General features: G+C 41.7%; 2 protein-coding genes across 2 annotated transcripts in view; one reads left to right on the top strand and one right to left on the bottom strand.

Annotated features, from left to right (window-relative positions):
- Window positions 1–18209, top strand: part of GPAT2 (glycerol-3-phosphate acyltransferase 2, mitochondrial) — a 22537-nt gene extending 4328 nt beyond the window's left edge. Inside the window, exons 5-21 of the mRNA XM_053463791.1 lie at window positions 1847–1972; window positions 2188–2287; window positions 3267–3406; window positions 5195–5270; window positions 5761–5973; window positions 6166–6273; window positions 8986–9071; window positions 10695–10795; window positions 13007–13077; window positions 13674–13935; window positions 14177–14310; window positions 14558–14635; window positions 14919–15050; window positions 15165–15348; window positions 16011–16082; window positions 17514–17569; window positions 17774–18209. Coding sequence (XP_053319766.1) covers window positions 1847–1972; window positions 2188–2287; window positions 3267–3406; window positions 5195–5270; window positions 5761–5973; window positions 6166–6273; window positions 8986–9071; window positions 10695–10795; window positions 13007–13077; window positions 13674–13935; window positions 14177–14310; window positions 14558–14635; window positions 14919–15050; window positions 15165–15348; window positions 16011–16082; window positions 17514–17569; window positions 17774–17893 — 2059 coding nt within the window. The 3' untranslated portion in view covers window positions 17894–18209. The remainder of the gene's footprint in view (window positions 1–1846; window positions 1973–2187; window positions 2288–3266; window positions 3407–5194; window positions 5271–5760; window positions 5974–6165; window positions 6274–8985; window positions 9072–10694; window positions 10796–13006; window positions 13078–13673; window positions 13936–14176; window positions 14311–14557; window positions 14636–14918; window positions 15051–15164; window positions 15349–16010; window positions 16083–17513; window positions 17570–17773) is intronic.
- LOC128492192 (fumarylacetoacetate hydrolase domain-containing protein 2) lies at window positions 18197–25461 on the bottom strand. The gene is made up of 8 exons (XM_053464661.1): window positions 25383–25461; window positions 22517–22776; window positions 21426–21642; window positions 20885–20944; window positions 20498–20660; window positions 19618–19726; window positions 18548–18635; window positions 18197–18354 (listed from the first exon to the last, which is right to left on the bottom strand). Exons 2-8 carry the CDS (start codon window positions 22768–22770, stop codon window positions 18292–18294), a joined length of 954 nt encoding a protein of 317 aa, XP_053320636.1. The 5' UTR covers window positions 22771–22776; window positions 25383–25461; the 3' UTR covers window positions 18197–18291.

The following is a 25461-nucleotide window of genomic DNA, read 5'->3' as shown; positions in this document are numbered from 1 at the left end:
GCGATGCAGACCCCCACCGGCTGACAGAGAATCATCCTCTCTGTCATCCGGTGAGGGTCTGCATCGCACAGACAGACTCCGTTACTGCCCTTCACTTACACTGTGGCTTCTATGAAGCTGCAGAGAAAGTGCCTTCAGTAACGGAGCCGGGTAGAGAGGCAGAGCGGTGTATGGGAGGGGGGAGGAGTCAGAGGGGTGTATGGGAGCCACCCTCCAATACACAACTCTGGCTCCTCCCCCTCTCATACGCCACTCTGCCTCTCTACCCGGCTCCCTGGTGTCTTGTCAGAAACAGAAACAGGAGGCATAGTGGAGTATGGGAGGGGGAGGAGCCAGAGTGGTGTATGGGAGGAGGCAGAGTGGAGTATGGGAGGGGGAGGAGCCAAAGTGATGTATAGGAGGGGAGGAGGCAGAGTGGTATATGGGAGGGGGAGGAGGCAAAGTGATGTATGGGCGAGGGAAGGAGGCAGAGTGGTGTATGGGAGGGGGGAGGAGGCAGAGTGGAGTATGAGAGGGGGGAGGAGCCAGAGTGGTGTATGGGAGGGGGAGGAGCCAGAGTGGTGTATGGGTGAGTTATAGTGGTGTATGGGGGGTATTATGAATTTTTAGGGCATATAGGGGGTATAAGGCATATGGATATTAGGCATATCAGGGGGCATAAACATATCTGGGGGTAAAAGGAATATCAGGGGGCTCAGTTACATATCACTGGCATATAAGGAGTATAAGGCATATCAGGGGGCACAGTGGCATATCAGGGGGCACAGTGGAATCTGGCATATAAGAGGTAGAAGGCATTTATGGGGGCATAGTGGCAAGCTGGGGTCAGATGTGCATAACTGGGGCAGTTTGGTAAATAAAAAAAATTTAAACAAGGCTTTTTTCTCAGTTTTTATTAAATATGAAAAATAGTTAACATATGAATTAATATTTACTAATAACTTTGTATTAAAACTTAGTTTGAGAAACACTGTTTGGGTTCTTGTAGCTTTTATTATTATGTCAGTAAAATAAGAAGGTGAATAGAGAGGCCATTGCAATAAAGAGATGAAAGTGTAAATTGTACGTTTTTTATTGCAATTTTTCTTCAATTTAAAATAATGTATTTTTTTATCCGATTAATCCACAAAATAATCGGCCAACTAATCGATTATTAAAATAATCGTTAGTTGCAGCCCTAATAGACATTAATATGAAGTTGGTCGCCCCTTTGCAGCTATAATAACTTCCACTCTCATTTTGGAGAGTTTCTGTGGGAATTTCTGCCCGTTCAGCCAGTAGAGGATTTGTGAGGTCGGCACAGATGTTGGATGAGAAGGCCTGGCTCGCCATCTCAGTTCCAGTTCATCCCGAAGGTGTTCGATGGGGTTGAGGTCAGGGCTCTGTCAAGCTCTTTCACATCAAACTCATCCAACCATGTCTTTATGTAACTTGCTTGGTCCACTGAGGGCCACAGTTGTGCTGGAATAGAAAAAGGCCTTCCCCAAACTCTTCCCACAAAGTTGGAAGCGCATAGCATTGTCCAGAATGTCTTAGTATGCTGAAGGAGACATACCAATACATTTTGGACAATGCTCTACTGAATGAAAGGGCAAAGATTTCCACAGAAACACTCCAGAATTTTGTGGAAAGCCTTCTACCTGCAAAGCAGGGACCAACTACATATTAATGTGTATTATTAAAATGTTATTAAATCATTGTTAACCGGATTTGCATATACCTACTGAGCGCTAAAGGATATCTGTGGGTTAAAAACAAGTCTTGCCTGGTCGATGTAAGTTAGCATTTAGCAATGCCTCTGTTATTTTATATATATAATTTGTATCTCCCCCTTATATGAATCTAGTGTTCAAGTGGCGATAATTCAAGAGCTTGCTAAAGATAAAGAACACACAGATCTTACAGACACTAGAGCAGAAATTCCAAGGATTCTAGGGCAGATTCACAGGCCTCTTTCACCCTTGCTAATCAGGTAAGTGTCTTTTCCTCCTTTGATGTAGGGGATATGTTTCCTTTATCAGTTATAGTTGAGTAAGTTTGTGAAGCCCATGTACAAATAAAAGCAATAATTTGTCAGTACGTTGTACAGTATGAAATTAGGTGTTTTCCATTAGATCTACAGAATAAACAGACAATCGATATGTAGCAAGCCACCATACTCTTGTAACACACTTATTCCCCTTCCAGAGTTACTCGCTGGCTTCTTGCGAAGATGCTGACTTCCCTCTTTTTGAACGTACATTTCCATTGCGGTCAAGTGGCCACGGTTCGAGAAGCTGCTGCTGCGGTAGGTCTATGTAGTTTAAGAAACCACATGTTAAGCCACTTATCAGTCATGGATTCTTCATTTGTCCAAAGCAAATGTAATCATTAACAATAAAACAAGTGCTTTTATTTTTGTAAATAATGCTACTGATTGCTGGAGGTTCTTATTGTTTGTAATGTCCTCTTGGCCAGAAGAAAGCTTTGCATTAAAATAGTGAACATGGATGTTTTAGGTAAAATTACCTTTCATTTATCACCTCATATAGTTTATAATGTTTGTGAGGGATAATCACATTTTGATAACCTTAAGCAGTATGTTAATTATAAAACGTGTGGGTGCAGATTATTGTTGTATTTTTTTTTCTCGTTCACAGATTACTTCTGTGCATGAAAAGATGGCTAATATTGATTGATAATTGGATAACATTACATAGATCTGCAAAAAGGTGTAATTTGTAGTGATGACAATGTAGTTAAAAATATATTTTTTTACAATGTGCTTTTTTGCTAAGTATTTTATGTAGTGCAGCCATCATGTTATTTTGTTTTTTATGGTTGGGCTTGTTATACTTGTGTTCCACGCATGAAACGGCAGGAAGCCCCAGATGGACACCAGAACTCTCTGCTAACTTTTTCACTTTTTTCACCTGCCTCCTAGTCCTGTGTCTCTGGAGGGAACATGGAATATTTGGTTCTCTGTGACACATATTTATTCTGGCTACTATTGCACAACATGTAATATCATACCTGGTACTATCACTGATAGACTGCATGGCCCTCAAGGGAACAGGGGGGGAAAGCTTGTTCTACAGTGGGGCAGACCCTATAATATCCCAACTAAACATCAGGAAAAAGGGTTTCAGAACAGCCTAGACTTCATAAAACAAGAGCTTAGTCGAAATGGCAGCCCACTAGCCACAATCACGTTACCTTTTGAAACATATCAGTTGGAAGCATTGTTGGAGGACAGACTGACAAACCTTTTTATCGCCCTCTTTAAGTGTCCAGGAACCCCGATGGTTTTTCTCAGCACTCACCCCTCTTGGCTGGACAGTCTTCTTCTGCCTTTTCTCCTGTTTTCACAAAATCTCAAGGTACCACGTGTAGTGTGGGATCGGAGAGACTGCCCACGGCTTCTCAGGTAAGCAGACGATGGCCATGCTGTAAATTCCCCAATGGTGCATTGTACTAGTGAAGAGATGACTCCCTCTTGCAAAACTAGCAATAATTCGTAAATCCGACGGGCACTTTGATAATAGAGGTGGCAACATTTGAACTTTTACTTCTTAGACCATTTGAAGTATTCATGTTTGATGTATTGTTTAAAGGGTAGCCCCCTTGATTGATTGTTTTTGCCATCAACATTTGATTGCATGGAATTCTGACGCACCTCCAGTGCATTCCCCGTAGTGGCTGGGTTTAGTAACCTTCTAGTCCACTGAAAGAAACATCTGGCCAGCACTTGTACGCTATTTGCCTTAATAACTCAACTAGGGCTGCAACAACTAATCGATAAAATCGATAATAATCGATAATGAAATTCGTTGGCAACGAATTTCATTATCGATTAGTTGAATCGATTATTAGCGATTATAAAATGAGGGTTTTTTCAGAGCAAACGCTCTGAAAAATCCCCCTCATTATATAATCCGTTTAGTCTGACTCACCGTCTCACAGCAGTGAGGCAGTTGAGGCAGTTGTGGTTAATGGTGTGTTTAGGGTTAATTTAGGGGATGCTGTGGTTGATGGGGTCTTTAGGGTTAATTTAGGGGATGCTGTGGTTAAGGGGGTGTTAAGGGTTAATTTAGGGGCAGTTATGGTTAATGGGGAGTTTAGGGTTAATTTAGGGGAATCTAAATCCTGGGGGCAGTGAAGTGACATATCTGGGGGTATAAGGCATATACAGTATATAAGGCATATGTGGGGAGGGCAGTGTGGCATGTCTGGGGAGGACGGAGTGGTGTATCAGGGTGTATAAGGCATATCTGGGGGTAGAGTGGCATATCTGGGGGGTAGAGAAGTGGCATGTCTGGGAGGCAGGGTGGCATGTCTGGGGTGGATGGAGTGGGGTATCAGGGGATATAAGGCACAGGCACAGTGGCAGATGTGGGAGGCAGCGTGGAGTGGCAGATGTGGGAGGCAGCGTGGAGTGGCAGATGTGGGAGGCAGCGTGGCATATGTGGGAGGCATTGTGGAGTGGCAGATGTGGGAGGCAGCATGGCGTGGCATATGTGGGGAGGGCAGGGTGGCATGTCTGGGGAGGATGGAGTGGTGTTTCAGGGGGTATAAGGCGTATCAGGCACAGTGGCATGTGGGGTAGAGTGGAGTGGCAGATGTGGGAGGCAGCGTGGCGAGGCAGCGTGGCGTGGCATATGTGGGAGGCAGCGTGGAGTGGCATATGTGGGAGGCAGCGTGGAGTGGCAGATGTGGGAGGCAGCTTGGAGTGGCAGATGTGGGAGGCAGCGTGGAGTGGCAGATGTGGGAGGCAGCGTGGAGTGCTGTGGTAGGCAGCGTGGCATATGTGGGGGGGCAGCATGGCATGTCTGGGAGGCAGCGTAGCAAGCCTGGGCTCAAATGTGCATATATTGGGGGGCTGGTTGGGAAATAAAGACAAGAAATGCATTTTATCAAAGTTTTTTTATTCTGCTGTTTGTATTTAACATCATTTGTTTAGTAAATTATTTTAAATAAATGAAAAATTTACATTCATTTTTTTTATCCGATTAATCGATTAATCGAAAAAATAATCGGCCAACTAATCGATTATTAAAATAATCGTTAGTTGCAGCCCTAAACTCAACAGGGATTACGTTTGTAGAAATTAGATCACTACACCGGACTGCATGTCTGTCTTTTGCAATGTTTGGTTTTACAGCAGGTAATCCACTTTCAGCATTTAAAATCTTAAGAAGCTGTAATATCCTCTCAGGGTTTTCTTACAGCGTTTGGGAGCAGTGTTCGTTCCTACAGATGGAGGAGCCTGGAGCAAAGCTGTTCTGTCAGCGGTAAGACCTTCATCCTTCCGGTATAACTTCATATTTTTGTCATTCTTTTTTTCCTGTGTACTACTCTTTGTTTTCATTAGGGCTGTATACCATAATTTTGAAAGACACTGTATGATATTGTCGTCATTTGTCAGTCTCCCTGTTTATGTGTGTCCCCTGCAATATTTTCCTGCCTCCATCCCCCTATTTGTTCACCACATTCTTTCTCACTCTTCTTTTATACTGCTTTACACTCTCCCTGGTCATTCACTTGCTACTTCTTAATATTTCTAAATTTATAAAGTCATGTTGCTCTTAAGAGACATAGATAGTCTTTAATCTCGTTAATACCTTTTATTGAGTCGACATAGAAAGTAATGTTGACTCACATCAGGCTTTTGGGACCTCTGTGGTGTCTTCTTTTGATAGAATGTATTCATTGGCTTGATGTCATAAATTACACTCCATTTTCTAGCAACCTTCGTAATCTCTGCTCTAATTTTGATTACAGTACACAGGGACACTGCTTGCTGAAGGCCACTCCCTGCTAATTTTTTTGGAGGATCCTTCTTCTCGTTATACTCATACTTTGTCATCCAGTGGGTGTGAATGGATCCAGGAGGTGGTTGGAACTCTACGTTCTGGACTGGTGTCAGACATCCTTATTGTGCCAGTTGGAATTTCCTATGATTGCTGTCTGGAGGATCTTGTGACTGGCAGAGAGGTGAGAGGAAGACATTGTCATTGAATGTGGAATGCCGAGTGCCTTGAGACAAATTAGGTTTTTAATGATTCCAATAATAACAAAATAAAACAGTGTAGGTACCATTAATGTGCACACACATAGGTAGATACTGGACTTGCTGCTCCAAATGAAATATCTGTGTACCTCCTTCTATTTTTCTTTTTTCCATAGGTAACAGCTTCATCAGGAGTATGGCGTTCTTTTCTTTCTGTTCTTTGCCCGTGGTTCTCCACCTTTGGCTGCACTCGTGTGGATTTTGCTCAGCCCTTTTCCCTGCAGGTGCGCTCAACTGGCTATTGCTTTTGTTGCCTCCTACAGTTACAATGTTTTATCTCTACAGTTTATTAGCAACCCAGAAGGACCATTATCTCTCCATGATTTACAATCGTGTGAAAAAGAAAGTACACCCTCTATGAATTCTATGATCTATATATCAGGACATAATAAAAATCATCTGTTTCTGAGCAGGTCTAAAAATTAGGTAAATACAACCTCAGAAGAATAACAACATTGTACACTGTATCATGATTTATTCAACCAAAAGCCATGTGGGAAAAAACGAAGTACACCTTATTTTTAACAGCAATAATATTTTTTGTAGTCTCTCACATCGTTGTGGAGGAATTTAGGCCCACTCATCTTTACGACATTGCTACAGTTCATTGAGATTTGTTTATGCACAGCACTCTTAAGTTCCCGTTGCAGCATTTCAATCGGGTTGAGGTCTGGACTTTGGAACACCTTGATTCTTTTCTTTTTCAGCCATTTTGCTGTAGATTTCCTGTTGTGCTTGAGATCATTGTCCTGTTGCATGACCCAATTTCGGCCAAACTTTCAAAGCTGTGTTGCCATGTTCTATTTAGAGAGAAATGGCTTTGTCCTGGCAAGCCTTCGAAACAAAACCACACTTAAGTCTTTTTCCAGTTGTACTGTCCTGAACTTCAACATTTAACATGGTAACTGAGGACTGAGATGTAACTCTGGGTTTTTTGCAATTTATCTGAGCATTGCACGGTCTGACCTTGGGGGGAATTTGCTGGGACGTCCACTCCTGGGAAGATTGGCAACTTTAGTCCTTGGCTTTATGTTTACACACACCTGAATGCTCCAGACCAGCAAACTGCTAAAACTTCAGCTTTTATAGAGGCGGTCACACTTACTGATGATCAATGAATCAAGGGCATTTGATTAGCAGCACCTGTCTGCTACTTAGCATCTTAATTCCTATGGAAGCAGTAAGGGTGTACTTAGTTTTTCACACATGGCTTCTACAATTTTGCTTTATTTTTGTTGAATAAATCATGACACTGTGTTGTATGTAATGTGTTGTATCTGAGGTTGTATTTACCTAATTTTTACACCTGCTCAGGAACAGATGATTTTTATTACGTCCTGATATGTAAAACCATAGAATTCATAGAATTTATTTTTCACACGACTGTATGTCTACATACTTGATTTTTTTAAACAAGCCGTTTTATGTTTACAATGTTCCACAAAATTATGAGAAATTATGCATGTACTTTAAGACTTAAAACCGCCTTTCTCAAGGTTACCTGTACCATCGGTTTGCAAACTTTGAGCCGGCTGCCAGTAGTCACTGCTTTTGCAGTGGGGGCGCTGATTTTCACCAAGACTGACCCCACCTGCCATTTTTGTGCTAAAATTAGTACTCCTCCCTGCAGAAACAGGGATGGAACACTGCTTGGTTAGCATCAGATCATAGGTAACTGAGGTGTGTATTCAGTCGGACAGCTACAGAAAGTGAGGAAATTAAAAATAAAGAAAATCTTCTATCAGAGAGGCCAAAGTTATTTTATTTGTAAGGTTTAGTGGCCCTTATGTTTTTAGGATCTATATGTCCTCTGTTGGTAGATATGTCAAGTCATTAGGTAAGTGTAGATGCGCAGTGCACAGATATTTGTAGCATCTGACAAGATTTCTTGTCAACACACTGAGCATGGATGTGAAATTGTGTGTGAGAGAGCATGGATGTGTAAGTGCATGGCTGTGTTACTGTGTGAGCATGGATGTGTAAGTGGGGGGGAGATGGAATGTGTGTTAAAATGAATGTGTACATGTGTTGGTGAGTGTGTAATTTGTGTGTGTTTACATATGTGTCAGAGTGTTAGAAGGGGGGAAGAGAAGGCACATACAAATTGTTTGGGGACAATAATAGCACAGATTAGTTTGGGGCAAAGATGGCACAGGTAAGCTATTTTGGGGCAGTTAGAAGCTGGGGGCAAAAGGGTTAGGAAGGCACTGATAAGCTGATTGGGAGTAAAGGCACTCACAAGCTGTTTGGGGCAAAGGTGGCACTGTGGGACATGTTGCTTGGTGAAGTTGGGTGGCCCTGGGGCAATTTTCACACCAGGGCCCTGTGGTTTCTAGTCGCGCACCCTATATAATGGATATTGGTATAACCAGTTTGCATAGATTGATTTAAATAACTGTTGGTATGAAATGTCAAGTTCTCAGCACTAGTCAGTGGTCTTATCTTAGGAGATCACATAAAATATCTTTCTTTTAAATAGATGCATCTTCTACTACTAACAGCGGGAGCATTCCATTGCTTCGGTTTCATTTGGTTAACATGCTTCTGTTATAATGTTTTTGACTTATAAATGAACAAAATCAATCAGTTCCATTTGCTGTTCCCTGGGGTTCTGTATACCTGCCTGAGGGGTCACCATGTACTGTACTACCAGGCAAATCTCATATATATATATATATATATATATATATATATATATATATATATATATATATATACCGGTGTATATATATATACCGATATATATATATATATATATATATATATATATATGACTCATTTCCGTGGGGACTTAGGCTTTATACCCCAATACCTCTGCCAATCCAGCAAGATGGCTATGTAACACGAGAAAAGAACACGCCAAGGAACTTAACAGGCCTTAGGATAACAATGTTTTGTTAAATGCGTTTTACAGTAAATACATGCGTGTTTTGCAGGAATACGTAACCAGCTACCTGTGGAGACGTCTGGAACCTCCTCCATCCCTGAAAGAAACGCTGCTCCCCAACGTTTTTGGTTACAAGTAATGCCAGAAATAAAGCTTGTTACTTGGGGAAAATTTGTAGGCTGGGACACAAAATCACAACATTAAGAGGACGAACTGAAGTCGCTAACAGTTTTTAGGAGTGAAATGCAGCGTCCACAGGCATCTAGATAGGGCTGGCAGTAACACTTTGTGGTATATCAAGCCATCTGTTCTGTTACTGTAGGCATGCAGTGCCGTGCAAAAGTATTCACCCCCTCCTATTAACATGGATTTGCAGGGGATTTCTATCATTTGGTTTAGACAACACACCTACCACATATTTTGAAGATGCAAAATATTTTTTTATTGTGAAACAAGCAAGAAATAAGACAAAAAAACTGAGAACTTGTACTTGCAGAACTATCCCCCCCCAGTCAATGCTTTGTAGAGACATATTTTGCAGCAATCATAGCTGCAAGTCTCTTGGGGTTCATCACTGTAAATTTGGCACATCTAGCCACCGAACCTCAGCCCCTGTCTCAAATCTCTGAAAGACTGAAACATTTTTTCCCTCAAGATTTTCCCTGTGTTTAGCACCATCCATCATTCCTTCAGTCCTGATTCCCAGTCCCCACCATGCTGCCACCACCATGATTCACTGGGGATGGTGTTCTCGGGATGATGAGAGGTGTTGGGTTTGCGACGAAGCATTTCTCTTGATGGCTAAAAAGCTCGATTTTAGTCTCATCTGAACATAGTACCATCTTCTTCCACCTTGGGGAATCTCCCACATGCCTTTTGGCGAACGGCAAACATGTTTGCTTATTTTCTTCTTAAAGCAACGCCCTTTTCTGTAAAGTCCAGCTCTGTGGAGGGAACGGCTCAAAGTGGTCCTGTGGACAGATACTCCAATCACCGCCGTGACGCTTTGCAGCTCCTTCAGTGTTATCTTTGGTCTCTGTTGCCTCTCCGATTAATGCCCTCCATGCCTGGTCTGTGAGTTTTCGTGGGCTGCCCTCTCTTGGCAGGTTTGTTGTTCTGCCGTATTCTTTCCATTCCTTAATAATGGATTAAATGGTGCTCCGTGGGATGTTCAAAGTTTCAGATATTTTTTATAACCCAACCCTGATCTGTACTTCTTCACAACTTTGTCCCTGGCCTTTTTGGAGAGCTCCTTGGTCTTCATGGTGCCGCTTGCTTAGTGTTGCGGACTGCCGAACAGGTGTATGTATACTGAGATCATGTGACACAGGTGGACTTTATTTTACTATGTGACTTATGAAGGTAATTGGTTGCACCGGATCTTAGGGGCTTCACCAATTTGGACTATTTTATATACGTCCATTACATGAAATCCAAATAAAAAAAAACTGGGTTGAGTGCATTTGTTTAAGTCACGCAAAGTGGACATCGCTTTAGACGATAGATCAAAACCTTAAATCGCTAGATCAGAAGTAGTGTGCCGAGGATGACCTACAATAGTTGGTGGATTGAAGTGATCCAGTTTAGATAATGCATGGGTTTGGTAGGAGAAATGCACATTTATACTCTAGAGACATTTAAATAGATTATACTTGCGCTCGCTAAAGAGAAGCCATTAGAATTTTTTTTTGTTTCATTCTTTTTTTCTTATTAGATAGCCTAAAAGTTAACAATGTATGTTTTGTCTTCCCTGGCCAGGATCAAATTGTATGATGAGGTAGACATGGAAACAGAACCACATAAAGACGATAGCCAGGAACAGTCCTTGGTCGATGGATTTATTCTGCATTCTTTGAGTGGTACGTTCATTCTTTCCATTTGGTAAATCGGGTCTGTCATACATTAAGCAATATCTAATGGCCCTGGTCAATGCAGGATTATATTCTCTGCCTCGTGGAGGCCAGGCAATGGGACTGCTTTCTGCTCTTCCTTCCCAGGGAATTTAAACCAAACCTGATGGAGGAAGCTATTACTTTGCTTCATGATGGAGGCAGGTTGGAGTCTGATAGACCCTGTTTAACATTTTATTATTGTCTTTCATTAGCTAATATGTTTGATTTTCCCAAGAGCCTGGTTTATTCCTGCTTACTTTTACCTGTTTGGGGTGCTTTGCAATGGAATGGGGAAGAGAAAGGAGATATCAGGACAGGAACCTTGATGAGCTCATTTTGCCATCTTTTGCCACATATGTTAATTCCCATAGGGGTTAATGTGTGTGGTCGTGAAGCATAGGTTTTTTTTCTTTAGCTTATATTGCAATCTTATTGTCAAGATGCAGATGATGAGAAATCATTTTTTATCTGAATGAGCCATTTCTATAAGCAAGTCTGTTAGATAAGCTTGTAGTTGGTTTTCTGGGCACAGTGCTGGGTAATAAATATGAACTTTCTGCAAATTAAGAAATAAGAACCATATGGCACAGGGATAGAAAAGAAAAACTTTAATACCCGGTCTCTTTGACAAGTGTTGGTTGACTTGTAGACCAGCACTTATGAAGTGCGACACCGAGAGGGTTAGATGGAGCAAAACCTTTTATATTGTTACCCAGTGGCAAAGTAAGTTTTAACCCTTACATGTCTATGGCATGAAGTGGGTTCGTAGCAGTGGTAGTTCATCAGTTTGACACCCGGCGGGGAGGGATAAGGGCACGGTTAGACGCACCCCCCCCTGCCGTGTACAGATCGGGTTAATCTTTTTGCGATACCTCTCTGCCCCTGCACTAGTCGCTCCTCCCTGCATCATGTCGTAGGCGAGCATCAGATGGATTTATTCTCATTTCTTTCCTCTTCATTAATGTAAATTGCACCGTTTCTCTTGTTCCCTTTGTCTGGGAGCTTTTTGAAACAATTTGATACGTTCGGGATTTGCGTACACCGCTGAAGGGATCTTTTGTCGGATGACAACAGTCGAGAACAAAGAGTGGGGGGGATGCAACGGCTTTATAAAAAACATGGCTCATTTCCAGCGCGGTGCCCTGATCAGTGACCCTACAGAAGTACAAGTGCTCTCCAGCTATTGTACGTCTCCGACATGTCCGTCTGTTCCAGACCCAAACAACTCAATACTTATTTCAGCAAAATGCACCACTAACAAAATAAATATAGAGAAAATACTCCCATTATAACAAACATAGGGTCATGAGCCCTATTGCATCCCCTGTTAACCATTACACGGACATCATGTATACATAGCAACTGATGGTATAGCAGCAAATCTGGGTATAATAGTCTACAGTAATGCTCTAGGCCTTTAGACAGGTCTGATTTCAGCATACATAATATCCCACCCTTAAAGTGCAATATTTCTTGGTTTTAATATCTCCTCGGGTGCCTTATGTCTTTCTTAGTATGCATTTGTGAAGCCGTGATGGGAACTGGCACTATTGGGGCTCTAAGGACCAGAGTTGACATAATAGATCAGTCAGTCCCATGGCTGTTTATATGCGCGTGTCCGAGTTACCTCAAAAATATTCAGCCATAAGGCTTTTCCACACCTTTCATATTATTGGGAGCAACGCAGCGCCCTTCCTCTATGCCCAAACACTAATATCAAAACACATGCAGCCCTGAACCGTGTTTATTTAGTAACACACTTGAATTATGAATACACTAAGCGGTGAATGGAGATATAAACTATATTAGTAGTTAGCTGTTTAAATAGTTTTTTTTATCTACCCATATTAAGCTAATGTCCACATTTTTACTGTTTTTTTTGTTAGTTTTTTTTTTTATCAGTAAGTGAATGAATGAAAAGCAGAACGTTTTGCTCTTGAATTATCCGACGGGTTAGACTTGCATTATCATCACTTGGTAACCTGCCAAATAACCTGCCTTTTTGACTCAGCGCAGTCGTGATGTTTTATGAATGGAAGCTGGAGAAATCAACCTTCTCCCTTTCTGGCTTAGTTTTCAAATGAACTTTTTTTAGCACATAGAACGTCAAGTCTTTACCACTATGTGGAAGGAGCACTTTATGTTTATCAAAGGCATATCTACGTTATTGTCTTCTAGCTGCTGTTTCTTGTACGGCCATCATGTCTTCACACATCACGGCCGGCCTCCTGCTGTACAGATACCGAGCTGTGAGTACGTCGGGAAGATGGGGGCTCCTTACATAGTGTCTGCCGATCGCTGGGGCACGGTATAATATGGGGCTCCGTTAACACAAGCTTCCTGTGTGTTGAGCTAAACAAAGAAGACAATGTAGATGTAATCATTCTATAGCAATTATGGTAATAGAGTATTGTCAAAGTTCAAAACATTAAAGGTCTCATGAATTGTCGTGGCGGAACTAATAGCTGTCGCTTTTATGATTTCTCCTTCCTTGTGTTCTCTTACACCTTTTCTTTGACAACCAATTATATCTTCACTTTGCCATCCCCGGCATTGTCTTCTCTGACCGTTTTACTTTCCTCCGTGACACCCCCCATCGCATGTCATGTTCATTGCTGTATGAACTGTCACACCTTCATGTTTAATGTACTCTCACTCTTTTTAGCCCCAGGATGCTTTGTATAAAAATACCCTTCATTTTTGGGGGGTTTATTCCCTAAATTTCAGTTGCATTATTTCAATTACAGGAATCCCAGTTAGTGCTCTTTTTCTCTGGAAAGTATTTCATTTTTGGTCCTTATACTTGGGTTATGTGAATAAACCCCATTCTGCTGTCTCTTCTTAGGGAGTCTCCCTATGCCGGCTCCTCGCAGACTTCTCCTTGCTGACAGAGGACATTCTCCATCACGGGTTTGACGTGGGTTTCTCAGGTCAGCGCTGGGACTTGGTCCGCCACAGCCTGCAGATTCTACGACGGAGTGTATCTCTGTTCTCCGCTGTTTCCGGTGATCTATTTGTATTGTCCAGGGGATCCCAAGAATCTATACTGGAGCTGGAGTACAAAAGTGCTGCTCTTCTGCACATCTTCATCTATGAAGCCATAGGAGGTAATATTTCAGTGATTTTATATCACGTTTTCAAGAACGTGCTTCATTTTTTGTACGTGTCCATTTATTGTGAATACCGATACTCTTTTGGATGACAATACTGAACACAGTTAGAACACAAACTAGATATACATGTCAAATAGCTGTACAGTCTTGTCATCTCCCATTTCTGCTTCTGCTTTTTAGTCTGCGTTCTACGCATTGCATTAACGTGATCCTCTTTGTCTCTCTACTCCTGAAGCCTGTGGCTTGCACGCACTCCTGTTCCAGATACCCGCTCTTGGCCAATCGGAGATTTTGTTTGCCCAAGACGAGATCTTAGACAAGGTGTTGAGTCTCTGCTACCTGCTCCCCAGGACACTGCTGCTCCAGACGGTACAAGCGCCATTGTGCACCTAGCCTAGTTTGGCATATTCGGTTTAGTATACGGGGTATATATGTAACCAGCCAAGACAAGTACTGGCAGCAGCCTAGTGTCATAGGCTTTTCTATACGCTGCACTTTCATTTCCAACCATAGAGCTTACTTGAGGTAAAGAAAGGAAAATACTGCTCTCATTTGATTTTCCAAGCTTGCCTATCTCTAGATATTCAGTTTTATGAGGTTAGTTTTGTGTTCACAGCCTTGTCAGTCTCCATACATCATGTGTCAGGATATCCTGGACAAGTTGATTCAGTGTGGACTTCTTGCTACGTATGATGTGAGTAGCGGACGTTTATTTTGACCAGCGACCTTTCTGTTCCTTACATAGAGGGTGTAAAATCAGCTACAATGTTTATTTGTAGTGTAATGTATAGCATGTCAGCCACAGTTAGAAAATAAGATAGGGACAATCTGCTGCCCTCAGTGGTTGGACTGACAAAACAATTAAGTGCAACCATGGTTGGCGGAGGAAATGATACATTGCCGTATAAGCTTACTTTATACATAACAGTGCTTAGAAGATTATGGACCGTTGGACTGTAGTCTTGCTCTGTTGTCAGGACCCCACTGCCTCGCAAGCTTGTGATACCGGGAGAAGATACTTCACCGACAAGCTGACGTGGAGGGCTGTGGATGACATGACTGACAGCGACAGTGATTACGCGGAGGAAGAAGTAAAACGTTACTACAAGGTGCAGTTTGTTGGGAGCCACGATGGTAACAGATTGCACAAGTTACATGATCCATTGCAGACTTTGGTTTAAGATGGTAGGAGGTATATCTGACGTTTCTGCTCTGTTTTACAGCTGGGCCGTTCTGGCCCCAATGCCAATTTCTTTGTGTTCCTGTGTCACCTCCTGGGCCCGGTGCTAAGGACATACGAGCGAGCAGCTCAGTGTCTGGCGGAGCAAGGAGAACGCAGGAAAGGTATGAATAACGGAGAATTAGGAAAAACCACCCTCAGTTACAAACATCATTTCCAGCTTTGGGGTATTTCACTGAAAACATTGTATATGTGTGGTTAAACCCCCCCCACCGTATAGGGCATATTTGTATTGTCTGCAGGGTACCTGGCAATGTGTGCTAAATAGGTATTTGTTACTTGGAGGAGAAGAGCAGAAAAACTTGCATTATGTTTTGCACGGCATCACTTAGTTCCCGTTTTCCCACTGGGATTTCCAAGCAGTACATTCAGTTACCGCTGCGGTTGTGTGGCCTTAACTAGCCAGACGTCACACTCCGAGGAGCACTATTAGCCCAAGCAGGCGCCGGAATCGCCGGATGTTATGTGAGTGTAGGATCACAGGTAGATAAGCGCATGCTTGAAGAATATAAACGATAACATATCTGTGTTATTTTTCACAGATATTCCATACATATTTCTTCTGACCATAGGGCAATAACAAAAGGATAATGGAAGTATGGTGGGAGTACCCCTCTCATGCCATATTTCACCAATTAAATATATTAGTTATTAAAGTAACCTAAGTAATGTGTTTACATGTGTATCTTCAAAAGAATTACACCAAAAACACAAGCTACAAATGGATTTAGCTGCGCCACAACCTGTGACAGCAACAGTTCCCCTTGAAATACTTTTTCTAATCAATGCAGAAGGACTTATTGTGTTGTATCTGTCATCATTCACGCAGATACAGAGACCGGACATGTGAAGAGACTGCATGCTTATCTGCAGCACAGAGCTGAACACGATGGCTCCTTCGGTAAGTGTCACTCACTGTGTGTATATGTGGGGCGAGGAACGTGTCCAGCATACAACTTAACATCACTTACTATAATAACCCAGTTATAGCAGCATCAGGCGTAATGTGAAATATGACTTCAAACTACTTTGGGCAGATCTTACCAAATTCTATGAGGTTTCTTTTTGTACATGCTTATTTATGTTAACTAGAAAAAATGTCATACAGTGCTGGTAAAAGGGTTGTGGGTGCATGTAACAGCTCAGTAGCTAATTGTGTTACAAAAATCCCTTTGTAAATATACTAGCACAGTGTATAGATCAAATAGTTTGCACCTTTAGAGCCGTGCATTTATTGTCTGGTCTGAGGTATCGTATGAAATGCACAGTAAAGGGACCAGTAGCATTATTAGATTTGGATTGTTAACCGGTGTATGTGTAATTGCCTCCAAGTAATGATACGTTCTCTTCCCTTAAGAGCGATTCCACCCACATGCTGCTGCATTATCTCTGATTGCGCTGCAGAATGTTCCGCGCCTAATCAGTCTAGGGATATTCTAGCTTGTCCCACAAACACAATGCTTTCCACATAATACTCGACAAAATTAGCAACATATCAATGCTATCTATATTTTGCCACTGTGTAGGATGACACTTACTATAATTTACACGGAAGTTCAGCCTGTACCCAGCAGTAGAGCGCTATATGTATCCGTCTCCGCAACATTACTATCTTACGGTGTAAAGTCTGAGTCACCTTCTAATATAGTCTGTAGCTTTAGATTACGGGCATCTGTAGTTTGATACTATATATATATATATATATATATATATATATATATATATATATATATATATATATATATATATATATATATATATATATATATATATATATATATATATATATATATATATATATATATATATATATATAGTGCAGGTGTTAAGAGGTTCTAAACATTTCCTATTTTAATACGTCATTGTTATATTAAAAGGAAAGTTTTTACCGCTTAGTAAAAAATGCCATTGAAACCTATGGGACTTTGCTCCAGTGCCCCCTGGCTCTGTTGCATTGTACAGACATGATGCCCGATCTGTCCGTAAATCCGTACAATTCACCCCACACAACAAGATTATTATATGGAAATAAAACCAAGGAATATGATAGTGTAAGTAGTGATGAGCAATAACCTAAGTCATTTTCCTTTAAAGGACTAAAAATGGTATAAAATTGATAATTATATATATATATACAGCCTATAGTCAAGCAGCCACTGCATTCAGCAGATTCCTAATAGGCTGTGCCTGTGAATGGAAAAAATACTTCTTCTCTCACTGCTTTAGCGCAATTCCCTACAATTACCTCTAAACTAAATATAAAGATAGGTGACCCCAAACATTTGGCCTGCATACGATTGTCGCTAAGACAATGTCACCTCTTTTTCCCCAGAGTGTGCAGAGTATTCCCTGACTGCCTGTGCCTTTCGAACCTTCTTAGATCTCGGGGTAAGTGTCTGTCCCGTTTCTTCACATTGGGGTTAATTTTTTTTTTATTATTATTGCTGTAGATTTTACCCGCACAAGCTCAGAGTTAAACCATTTCTTCCATTTCCTCGATACTTGATTTATTTTTATGTTAACTCGTGATGCACCTTGGGAATCCACGCCATGTTCACACAATCTGACTTTCGTATTTCTTTGCCCCCGCAGGTCTTTGTGCGCACTCAGCAGAGTCCCGGATCAGAATATTGTTTATCAGAGACGTTCCTGCTGAAGGAAAATTGCCAGAAACTTGTTAGTTTCATCCAGCAGTTTGTCTACAACTTTTAAGGTGTAGAAGACGGCGTGGAATACTGGGCGTTGTATGTGGGTATTTATAAGCACTGTATGTATGTGATTTGTGGTATTCTGAGCGGGTGTATTACCTTTAGTGGGTATAGACACTTTTTGTTGTGTTTGGTCATTTGATGTATTTTTCACATAAAGGGTTGTGTTTTCCAGTTACTTTGATTTAAACATTTGACTGAAATAAAGCGATTCTGTTATTTTTGAAATAAAAGTTAATTTGTTGCAGTTAGAGAAATCGATACGAGTTTCCTTGCAGGTCATCTGTGGATTATAGTAGCAAAGTAATTAAAAATCAGGAATCTCCCTTTTATTGTGTTTGTGATCTTCACTATTAAGCACGTTTTACACACGGCACTGTCCCTGCTTCCGTTGAAAAGTCATCACAGCACGGGGTTGCTGATAATTCCCAACTCATCAATTTCACAGTCAACCACGTCTCCTGCCTGAAAAACAAAACCACACGGTACAGCTCAGGATAAAGGAGACAATCAGGGCTAGGACCAGAGAACGTGATGGCCTGGACAAATATCTGGAGCTTGTTGCTTCTGTTAGGTACCTGAGATATCTGTTTTTTTAGAGTGATCTGACAGTGTGCTTACTTGTGGGTACGTACTGGTTCTGAGCACTCTACCTCACCTTAAGGAAGACAGGTGGCTTCCGGAATACACCGACTCCTGGAGGGGTTCCAGTAAGGAATATGTCGCCTGGCTTCAGTGTGACAAACCTGATAAAGGATAAGGTGGTCAGTGTGTGTGTATATACCGCCTCTGTGTATTCAAATGACTACGCTGAATATTCTGCAATTCCCAGTGATCACACGCTGAATGCATAGACATTGCACCCCGGACAGTGATCACACGCTGAATGCATAGACATTGCACCCCCGGACAGTGATCACACACTGAATGCATAGACATTGCCCCCCCGGGACAGTGATCACACGCTGAATGCATAGACATTGCACCCCCGGACAGTGATCACACGCTGAATGCATAGACATTGCACCCCCGGACAGTGATCACACACTGAATGCATAGACATTGCCCCCCCGGACAGTGATCACACACTGAATGCATAGACATTGCACCCCGGACAGTGATCACACCCTGAGGCATAGACATTGCACCCCGGGACAGTGATCACACGCTGAATGCATAGACATTGCATCCTGGGACAGTGATCACACGCTGAATGCATAGACATTGCACCCCGGGACAGTGATCACATTCTGAATGCATAGACATTGCACCCTGGACAGTGATCACACGCTGAATGCATAGTGGTAGTAAATACTACCAGTTGGACATGTGCTGCTAACGCACTATTATTATTATTATCTATATAGCGTCTACAATTACATAGCACTTCTTACAATACGAGACAAACCGGTGCATTAGGTAGACAGGGCCCTGCTTGCAAGCTTACAAGTAGTAGTAATTATCTCAAAGCCCAGTTATTACTTGGCACGCAGTCTGTATACACACACATTCAGGCTATGCTAGTTCCTGTCTGTACACCAAATGCTTACATGGGAAAAGTGGTCCCGCAGCACGATATGACACGATTTAGGTGGGCAGCGTGTACACGAATCAGCGGCTTATGCAGGCATTACACCGCTGTCACTAATACTTGCAGTAGTCCTTCCGGTATGTTTCCGTTTATATCTGTTTCCTCTGCCCTGGACCATGCTGGGATAACGTACTTACTTGGAGACCCAAGCAATGAGAGCTTCTGTTTTGAAGACCATCTGGCTTGTGTTACTGTCCTGGACAAGTTCTTTGTTGACACGGCAGCGGATCCCGAGGCAGTGAGGGTCTGACAGAGTAAAGAGGGGGTTTAGCATGTGCGGCTCTGTAGAGATCCTAACAGACTCGAGTATCTCCGCGTTAAACACTCACAGGCTGGACTATATACAATGCAGCAGTTATCTGATCGCTAGGTAGGGTAAACATCCAATGCTGTTATGTGCGTCTTACCCATGCTATTCAAACTGTATAGTAAGATCATTCACAAGCTGTGTTTAGGAAGTTAAATAACACCAGCTATAAAGAGGAATAATTAACTAAATGTTACTTAATTACACATGAGATAAAATGTGAAGCTCTTCAAACAATTGTATCGCATCTATCATTGTTTTAATGGTGAATACTGCATTTACCATAGTGCCTATTAAAGTTTTAACCCTGCGGGATGTTTATCTTTTATAACTGGACATGCATTAATTATGCATTGTATACATTATGAAGCACAAACCCCAGAGAGCTTCTCAAGTTAGACAAGCTGAGCTGGCCCTGCATAATGTATAGTTCAATAGGTGACTCGATTTTCAAGAAATCATACTGATTTAAGTATGCATTGTACAGGGCTTGGACTGGCCATCAGACACACAGATGCTCTCATCTCTCTTTGGCAACAGAAGCTTGTCAGCTTAGCCCTTCATAATGTATAGTGAAGTAAGGGAGTTGAAATGAGCAGTTCTGCAAACTCCCACATTTGTGAATACACCCGAATTTGAAGAGCAGGACTCAGTTCTTAATTCCTGTAATATGAAGTGTTAAGAATCTATAATAATAAACATTGCTATACCTGAAATGGAGTCCTTAGTGACCAAAGCTGGCCCGATGGGACAGAATGTGTCAAACGTTTTCCCCAGCAGCCACTGCTTGCCGTTTTTCTTCATCTGCCAGTCTCGAGCACCGACATCATGTGCGACTGTAAATCCAGCAACATAGTCCATAGCATCCTCCTCCTGCAACAAAATGCATGTCTAAACTGTGCAAGCGTGTGCAGAGCCTGTGACGTGCAACGGCAGACGCCATAATGTTCAGGTACACTGACCATGTCCTTGTCACTCATCTTTTATGTGCCATTATACATGGACGGGACGTACCATGAACAAGTCGAAAACCCCAGTGTGTGTACAACGAGAAGCACATCACAGGTATATTTGTGAATGCCGCACTTTTACTTTACCTTGATGTCTTTCCCTTTCTTCCCGATCACAAAGGCCAGCTCAACCTCCCAATCCACTTCCTGCAGAGAACAGAGACCATCAGGACCGGGAGCTGCAACAATCATATTAAAAGGCTAACAGCGCCATCTAGTGGCAACCACTAGCAGATACAGCTAACAGGTTTCCAATCATTTTCACATACTCACAACCTTCTCTGCATAATTACCAGTTACATTCACAATATGCAAGATATCCCTCTGTTTATCTGCGCTGATAGATACATTGTTATAGCGTCACTACTCATTGTACGCAAGAAGACACAGTCAACTCCATTCCAAAGGGGAGACAGGCAAAAAGGATTCTGGGAAATACTGAGGCTGCGCTATACAACTGGGAGTATGAGCAACGGTGATGTGTGTGTAGTTTTGTGTAGATCCACACATCTGATGCATCAGGCACACCGGGCTCGTACAGTTTGGATAGGAGAAAATGTATCCTGGAAATAACGCTCAGACAGTAAACACTAAAAAAATGCACAAGAGCCATCTTGCATACATTTACCTCGCTTTCTGCGGGAAGGATAATGGAATCTGATGGACCCACTATGGAACTGGGAAACTTGCTGAAGATGATGGGTTCTTTGGGAACAGGGACATTCTGCTCCAGGCAGTGATCTACGTAATTCATGCCAACACATATTATCTTCTCTGGGTTGGTGATAGGAGCTAGTAGTGAAATATCCGATCGTTTTAAGACATGCTGGCCACTCTCCAAAGCACTAGGGAACAAGAGACAAAAACAAGAGATTACACCTTGGTTAGAGTGACGCTGACAATGAAATTAGTTCTATAGAGTGATCTAAAAAGTTGGATTTGTGCAAAGGTTTTAATACATTGCTCTCACCTTTTATTTATTTATTTTTGCTCAAATTGTACCTGGCAGTCATAATTTTAGACGTACACCCAGGCAGCTATTTGTGGCCATTGGACTTGTTTCCTCTAGAAGACACACCTCTAGGTTTCAACTAGTGCAAGAAGATCATAGTGGCCATAAAATTAAGTTAGGAACTGGCTTGTTTTTATTAAAGGTTTATTCACTTGGCACTTGATAATGTAGATGATTCACACACATCTTGCGTGTACTGAGGTCATAGTGGCTGAAGAAGTCTCCACTGACCTTGGTCGGGTGGCAGATGCTGTGGTCCAAGATGTGGAAGTTAGACTGACTTATTTTTATTGAGTAAGTGAGAATTCACAAATTTTTATCTTGAAAACGGGCTTAGTGACTTGTGTTAGGGACAATCCTGCAGTGCAACTTCTATAGTAAAGTTGTACAAAACCTTTTCTTTAAATACACTGCCATTAGCATGTTGCGCTCTGAAAGCTTAATGCTATGAAGGTCAAGAATTAGACTTCCAGTTGTTCAGCTATGGCTCAGATAATACTACATTTTGACTGGGAAAAGGTAAAGATCTGCAGCAGCTTGAGAAATATCTGATGACTACTCCTGAACTTATAGTGCCAGCTGGAGTTACCACATTTTCTGGGGGAAAAATATATATTTAGACTTTGGGTAAAACACTGGCATGGCAGCAACCCAGGTGCCACCCACATTTAAGTTTATGGCATCCCAGTACCAACACAATCCTTTACCTCTTTGCTTTCTCCAAGGCAGTCTCTCCAGCCTCCAGAAACTCTCTCATTCCACATGGCAGTGAAGAATCAAAGGCATTGAGGTCAATGACGTCTCCTCCAGCTTTTAATTCCAGACCAATCCTCTGGGAACCTGAACTCTGAAACTGGAGCAGCCTCATCCTCAGAGGCCGTTGTCGTGAAATGCTTCTTCTGGGGAAAGACTGGAGAATCAGCTGAGGGCCTTGGATGGCACGTCGGACTGAACCCAGCATCAGCTCCTGAAGAGAGTTGTTGAAGTCAGGTGTCATCTACTTCCATTCCATAACCCTGTTCACTTACTTAGTGCTCTCCAACCCGGGGGATTGCAGAAGAGCTTAACATGTCAACTCCCTGATATTACTATCCACGACAAAGGGTCAATCCCAGTGAGTTTACACATTATTATAATCATGTTGATCTTTACAAAGCACCAAGAAACTTGGGAGTTCAAATGTTCAGCTCTCCGGTAAATTCCTTCCCTGTCCAACTAGGTGACTAATATAGTTTACGTCATTTTAATTATTACCAGGAAGGCATCGAGTTACTTTTCCGATGTACTATCCAATTAAACGAACAATTAATACTGATGCATATTATTACAAATGACCTAATTTATGACATCATATGACAATTCAGTTTCTGTAGTCCGTTATTATCATGGGACAAAAATCTAGGACAGAAACAGGACACTTAAATGTAAGAGACAATTCTTCTGCCAAGTAGCCAGTAAAAACAGAGCATATCGCCAGTATTAAATAACGTGCCCTCCACTAATATGGGCATCCTTGGTAAATATGAGTAAAGAAGGCTGTGAAAAATGGTCTTTATTTGTTTGCCAAGATAACAGCTCTGAGTCTTCTCCTATAATGCCCGATGAGGTAGGAGAATACATGGCAAGGGATCTGAGACCATTCCTCCATACAGAATCCAGATCCTTCAAATTCAGAGGTTGACGCTGGTGGAGTCTCCTCTTCAGTTCACTGGTTTTCTATGGGGTTCAAGTGAGGGGACTGGGATGGCTATGGTAGGAACTTGATGTATGTTTTGAAACATTGCCCTGCTGGAAGATCCAAACCACGGCCCATTTTAAGCTTTCTGGCAGAGGCAGTCAGCTGTTCATTTAATATCTGTTGGGAGTCCCTGATGCCATGTATCCTAACAAAATGTCCAGGTTCTCTGGCAGAAAAACAGCCACAAAACATGAAAGAGCCGCCACCACAACCATATTTAAATGTGGGCATGATATACTTTTCCAAATGGCTACCTCTCTGTATGCACCAAACCCACCTCTCACGTTTATTGCAAAAAAGTTCTATTTTGGTTTCATCTGACCATAGAACTCGATCCCATTTTAAGTTCCAGTAGCGCCTGGCAAACTGAACACAGTTGAGTTTGTTTTTAGTTAAGAGCAAAGCTTTTTTTCTTGAAACCCTTCCAAACATCTTGTGGTGATGATGGATTGTAGTTTTGGAGTCTTTCTGACACCAAGACGCGACTATCTTCTGCAATTCTCCAGCTGTGATCCTTGGAGATTTTTTGGCCAGTCGAACCATCGTCTTCACAGTGCGTTGAGACAATATAGACAGCCGTTCTCTTCCAGGTTGAATGGAACTTCTTAATTATTGCCCTGATGGGCATTTTGATGCCTTTGTTATTTTCCTATAGCCCCTTCCCATTTTGTGAAGCTCAACAACCCTTTTGCAGCTATATTCCTTGGTCATATCCATTGCAATTGTGATGAATGGCTAACGGAATTAGGCCTGTGTGCTACCTAATATCTATAGCTCTGTGAAACAGGAAGTCATGGTTACACAATTTCCTATTCCTAGTCACCCAGGTGTACTAAAAATGTAAAATATCACTGGGAATATACCTCATATGAATTTATAGGGGTGCCAATAATTGTGCCACAAATATACTTATTGGGGGGATAAACTGTGTTGTGTTTGCAATTGTTTGATATCCATGAAAGCAGAGTATTGTTGTGTATTTTCTGAAGAAAAAATCAAAGGGTTGAACAATAAAGACTATTTTCACAGCCTTCTTTGCTCATATTTACCAATATAAGTGGAGGGCACTGTATATGCTAAAAATGGCAATTTGTAACAGAAAAGGTAGTAACCCTTAGCAACAAGGGACCATGTGCAAACCCAGACTGTCTCCGGTGTGTGGTGATTGTGAATAGTGGATTACAGGTGAGAGAAACATTATGTCGAACACTTCCATCAAAATCTGTATTTGCTAGCAGAATGTACATATTTCCTCTGCGCAAAATCTTCCCAGGTCGCCCCATTTCAGGGCACAGGCCTGACCGAGACTTATACCCCGATCACTTATTGTCCCTGAAACACTATGTATATATACATACATACATATACACACTATGTATATATACATATGTATACACACACATACACACTATGTATACACACACATAGATATTTACACATTATGTATCTACACACACTATATAAACATATACACACTATATATATATATATATATATATATATATATATATATATATATATATATATATATATATATATATATATATATACATACACACCCTTTGTATTCAAATTAACTTGTTGGGATTATATACAAATTCGTTTATAAAATGTCCCCGTATTGTACGTTTTACACGTGTAGGTGACAGGCTCATTCACACAAACACCAGAAATAATCAGTAACAGCAGCCTACACCTTTGGCACTGACACCACGTGGGTCGTTAAATAAACAAATATATTCGGATACCGATATTCCACCAGACAATAATATCAGAATATGTATGATGACGATATAAACTCTGTATTTTACTTATCACGTGGTAAGCCCACTTACTCGTAACCAAGGTGACAGCTGATCACCCGACTTCTTCCAGTCCCAGAGAAGACTTCCGCCCTAGGCAGGGCGGAACTAC

The sequence above is a fragment of the Spea bombifrons genome, chromosome 4 (genome assembly GCF_027358695.1).
Source record: "Spea bombifrons isolate aSpeBom1 chromosome 4, aSpeBom1.2.pri, whole genome shotgun sequence".
NCBI lineage: Eukaryota > Metazoa > Chordata > Amphibia > Anura > Pelobatidae > Spea > Spea bombifrons.
This window is presented reverse-complemented; position numbering and strand designations above follow the sequence as displayed.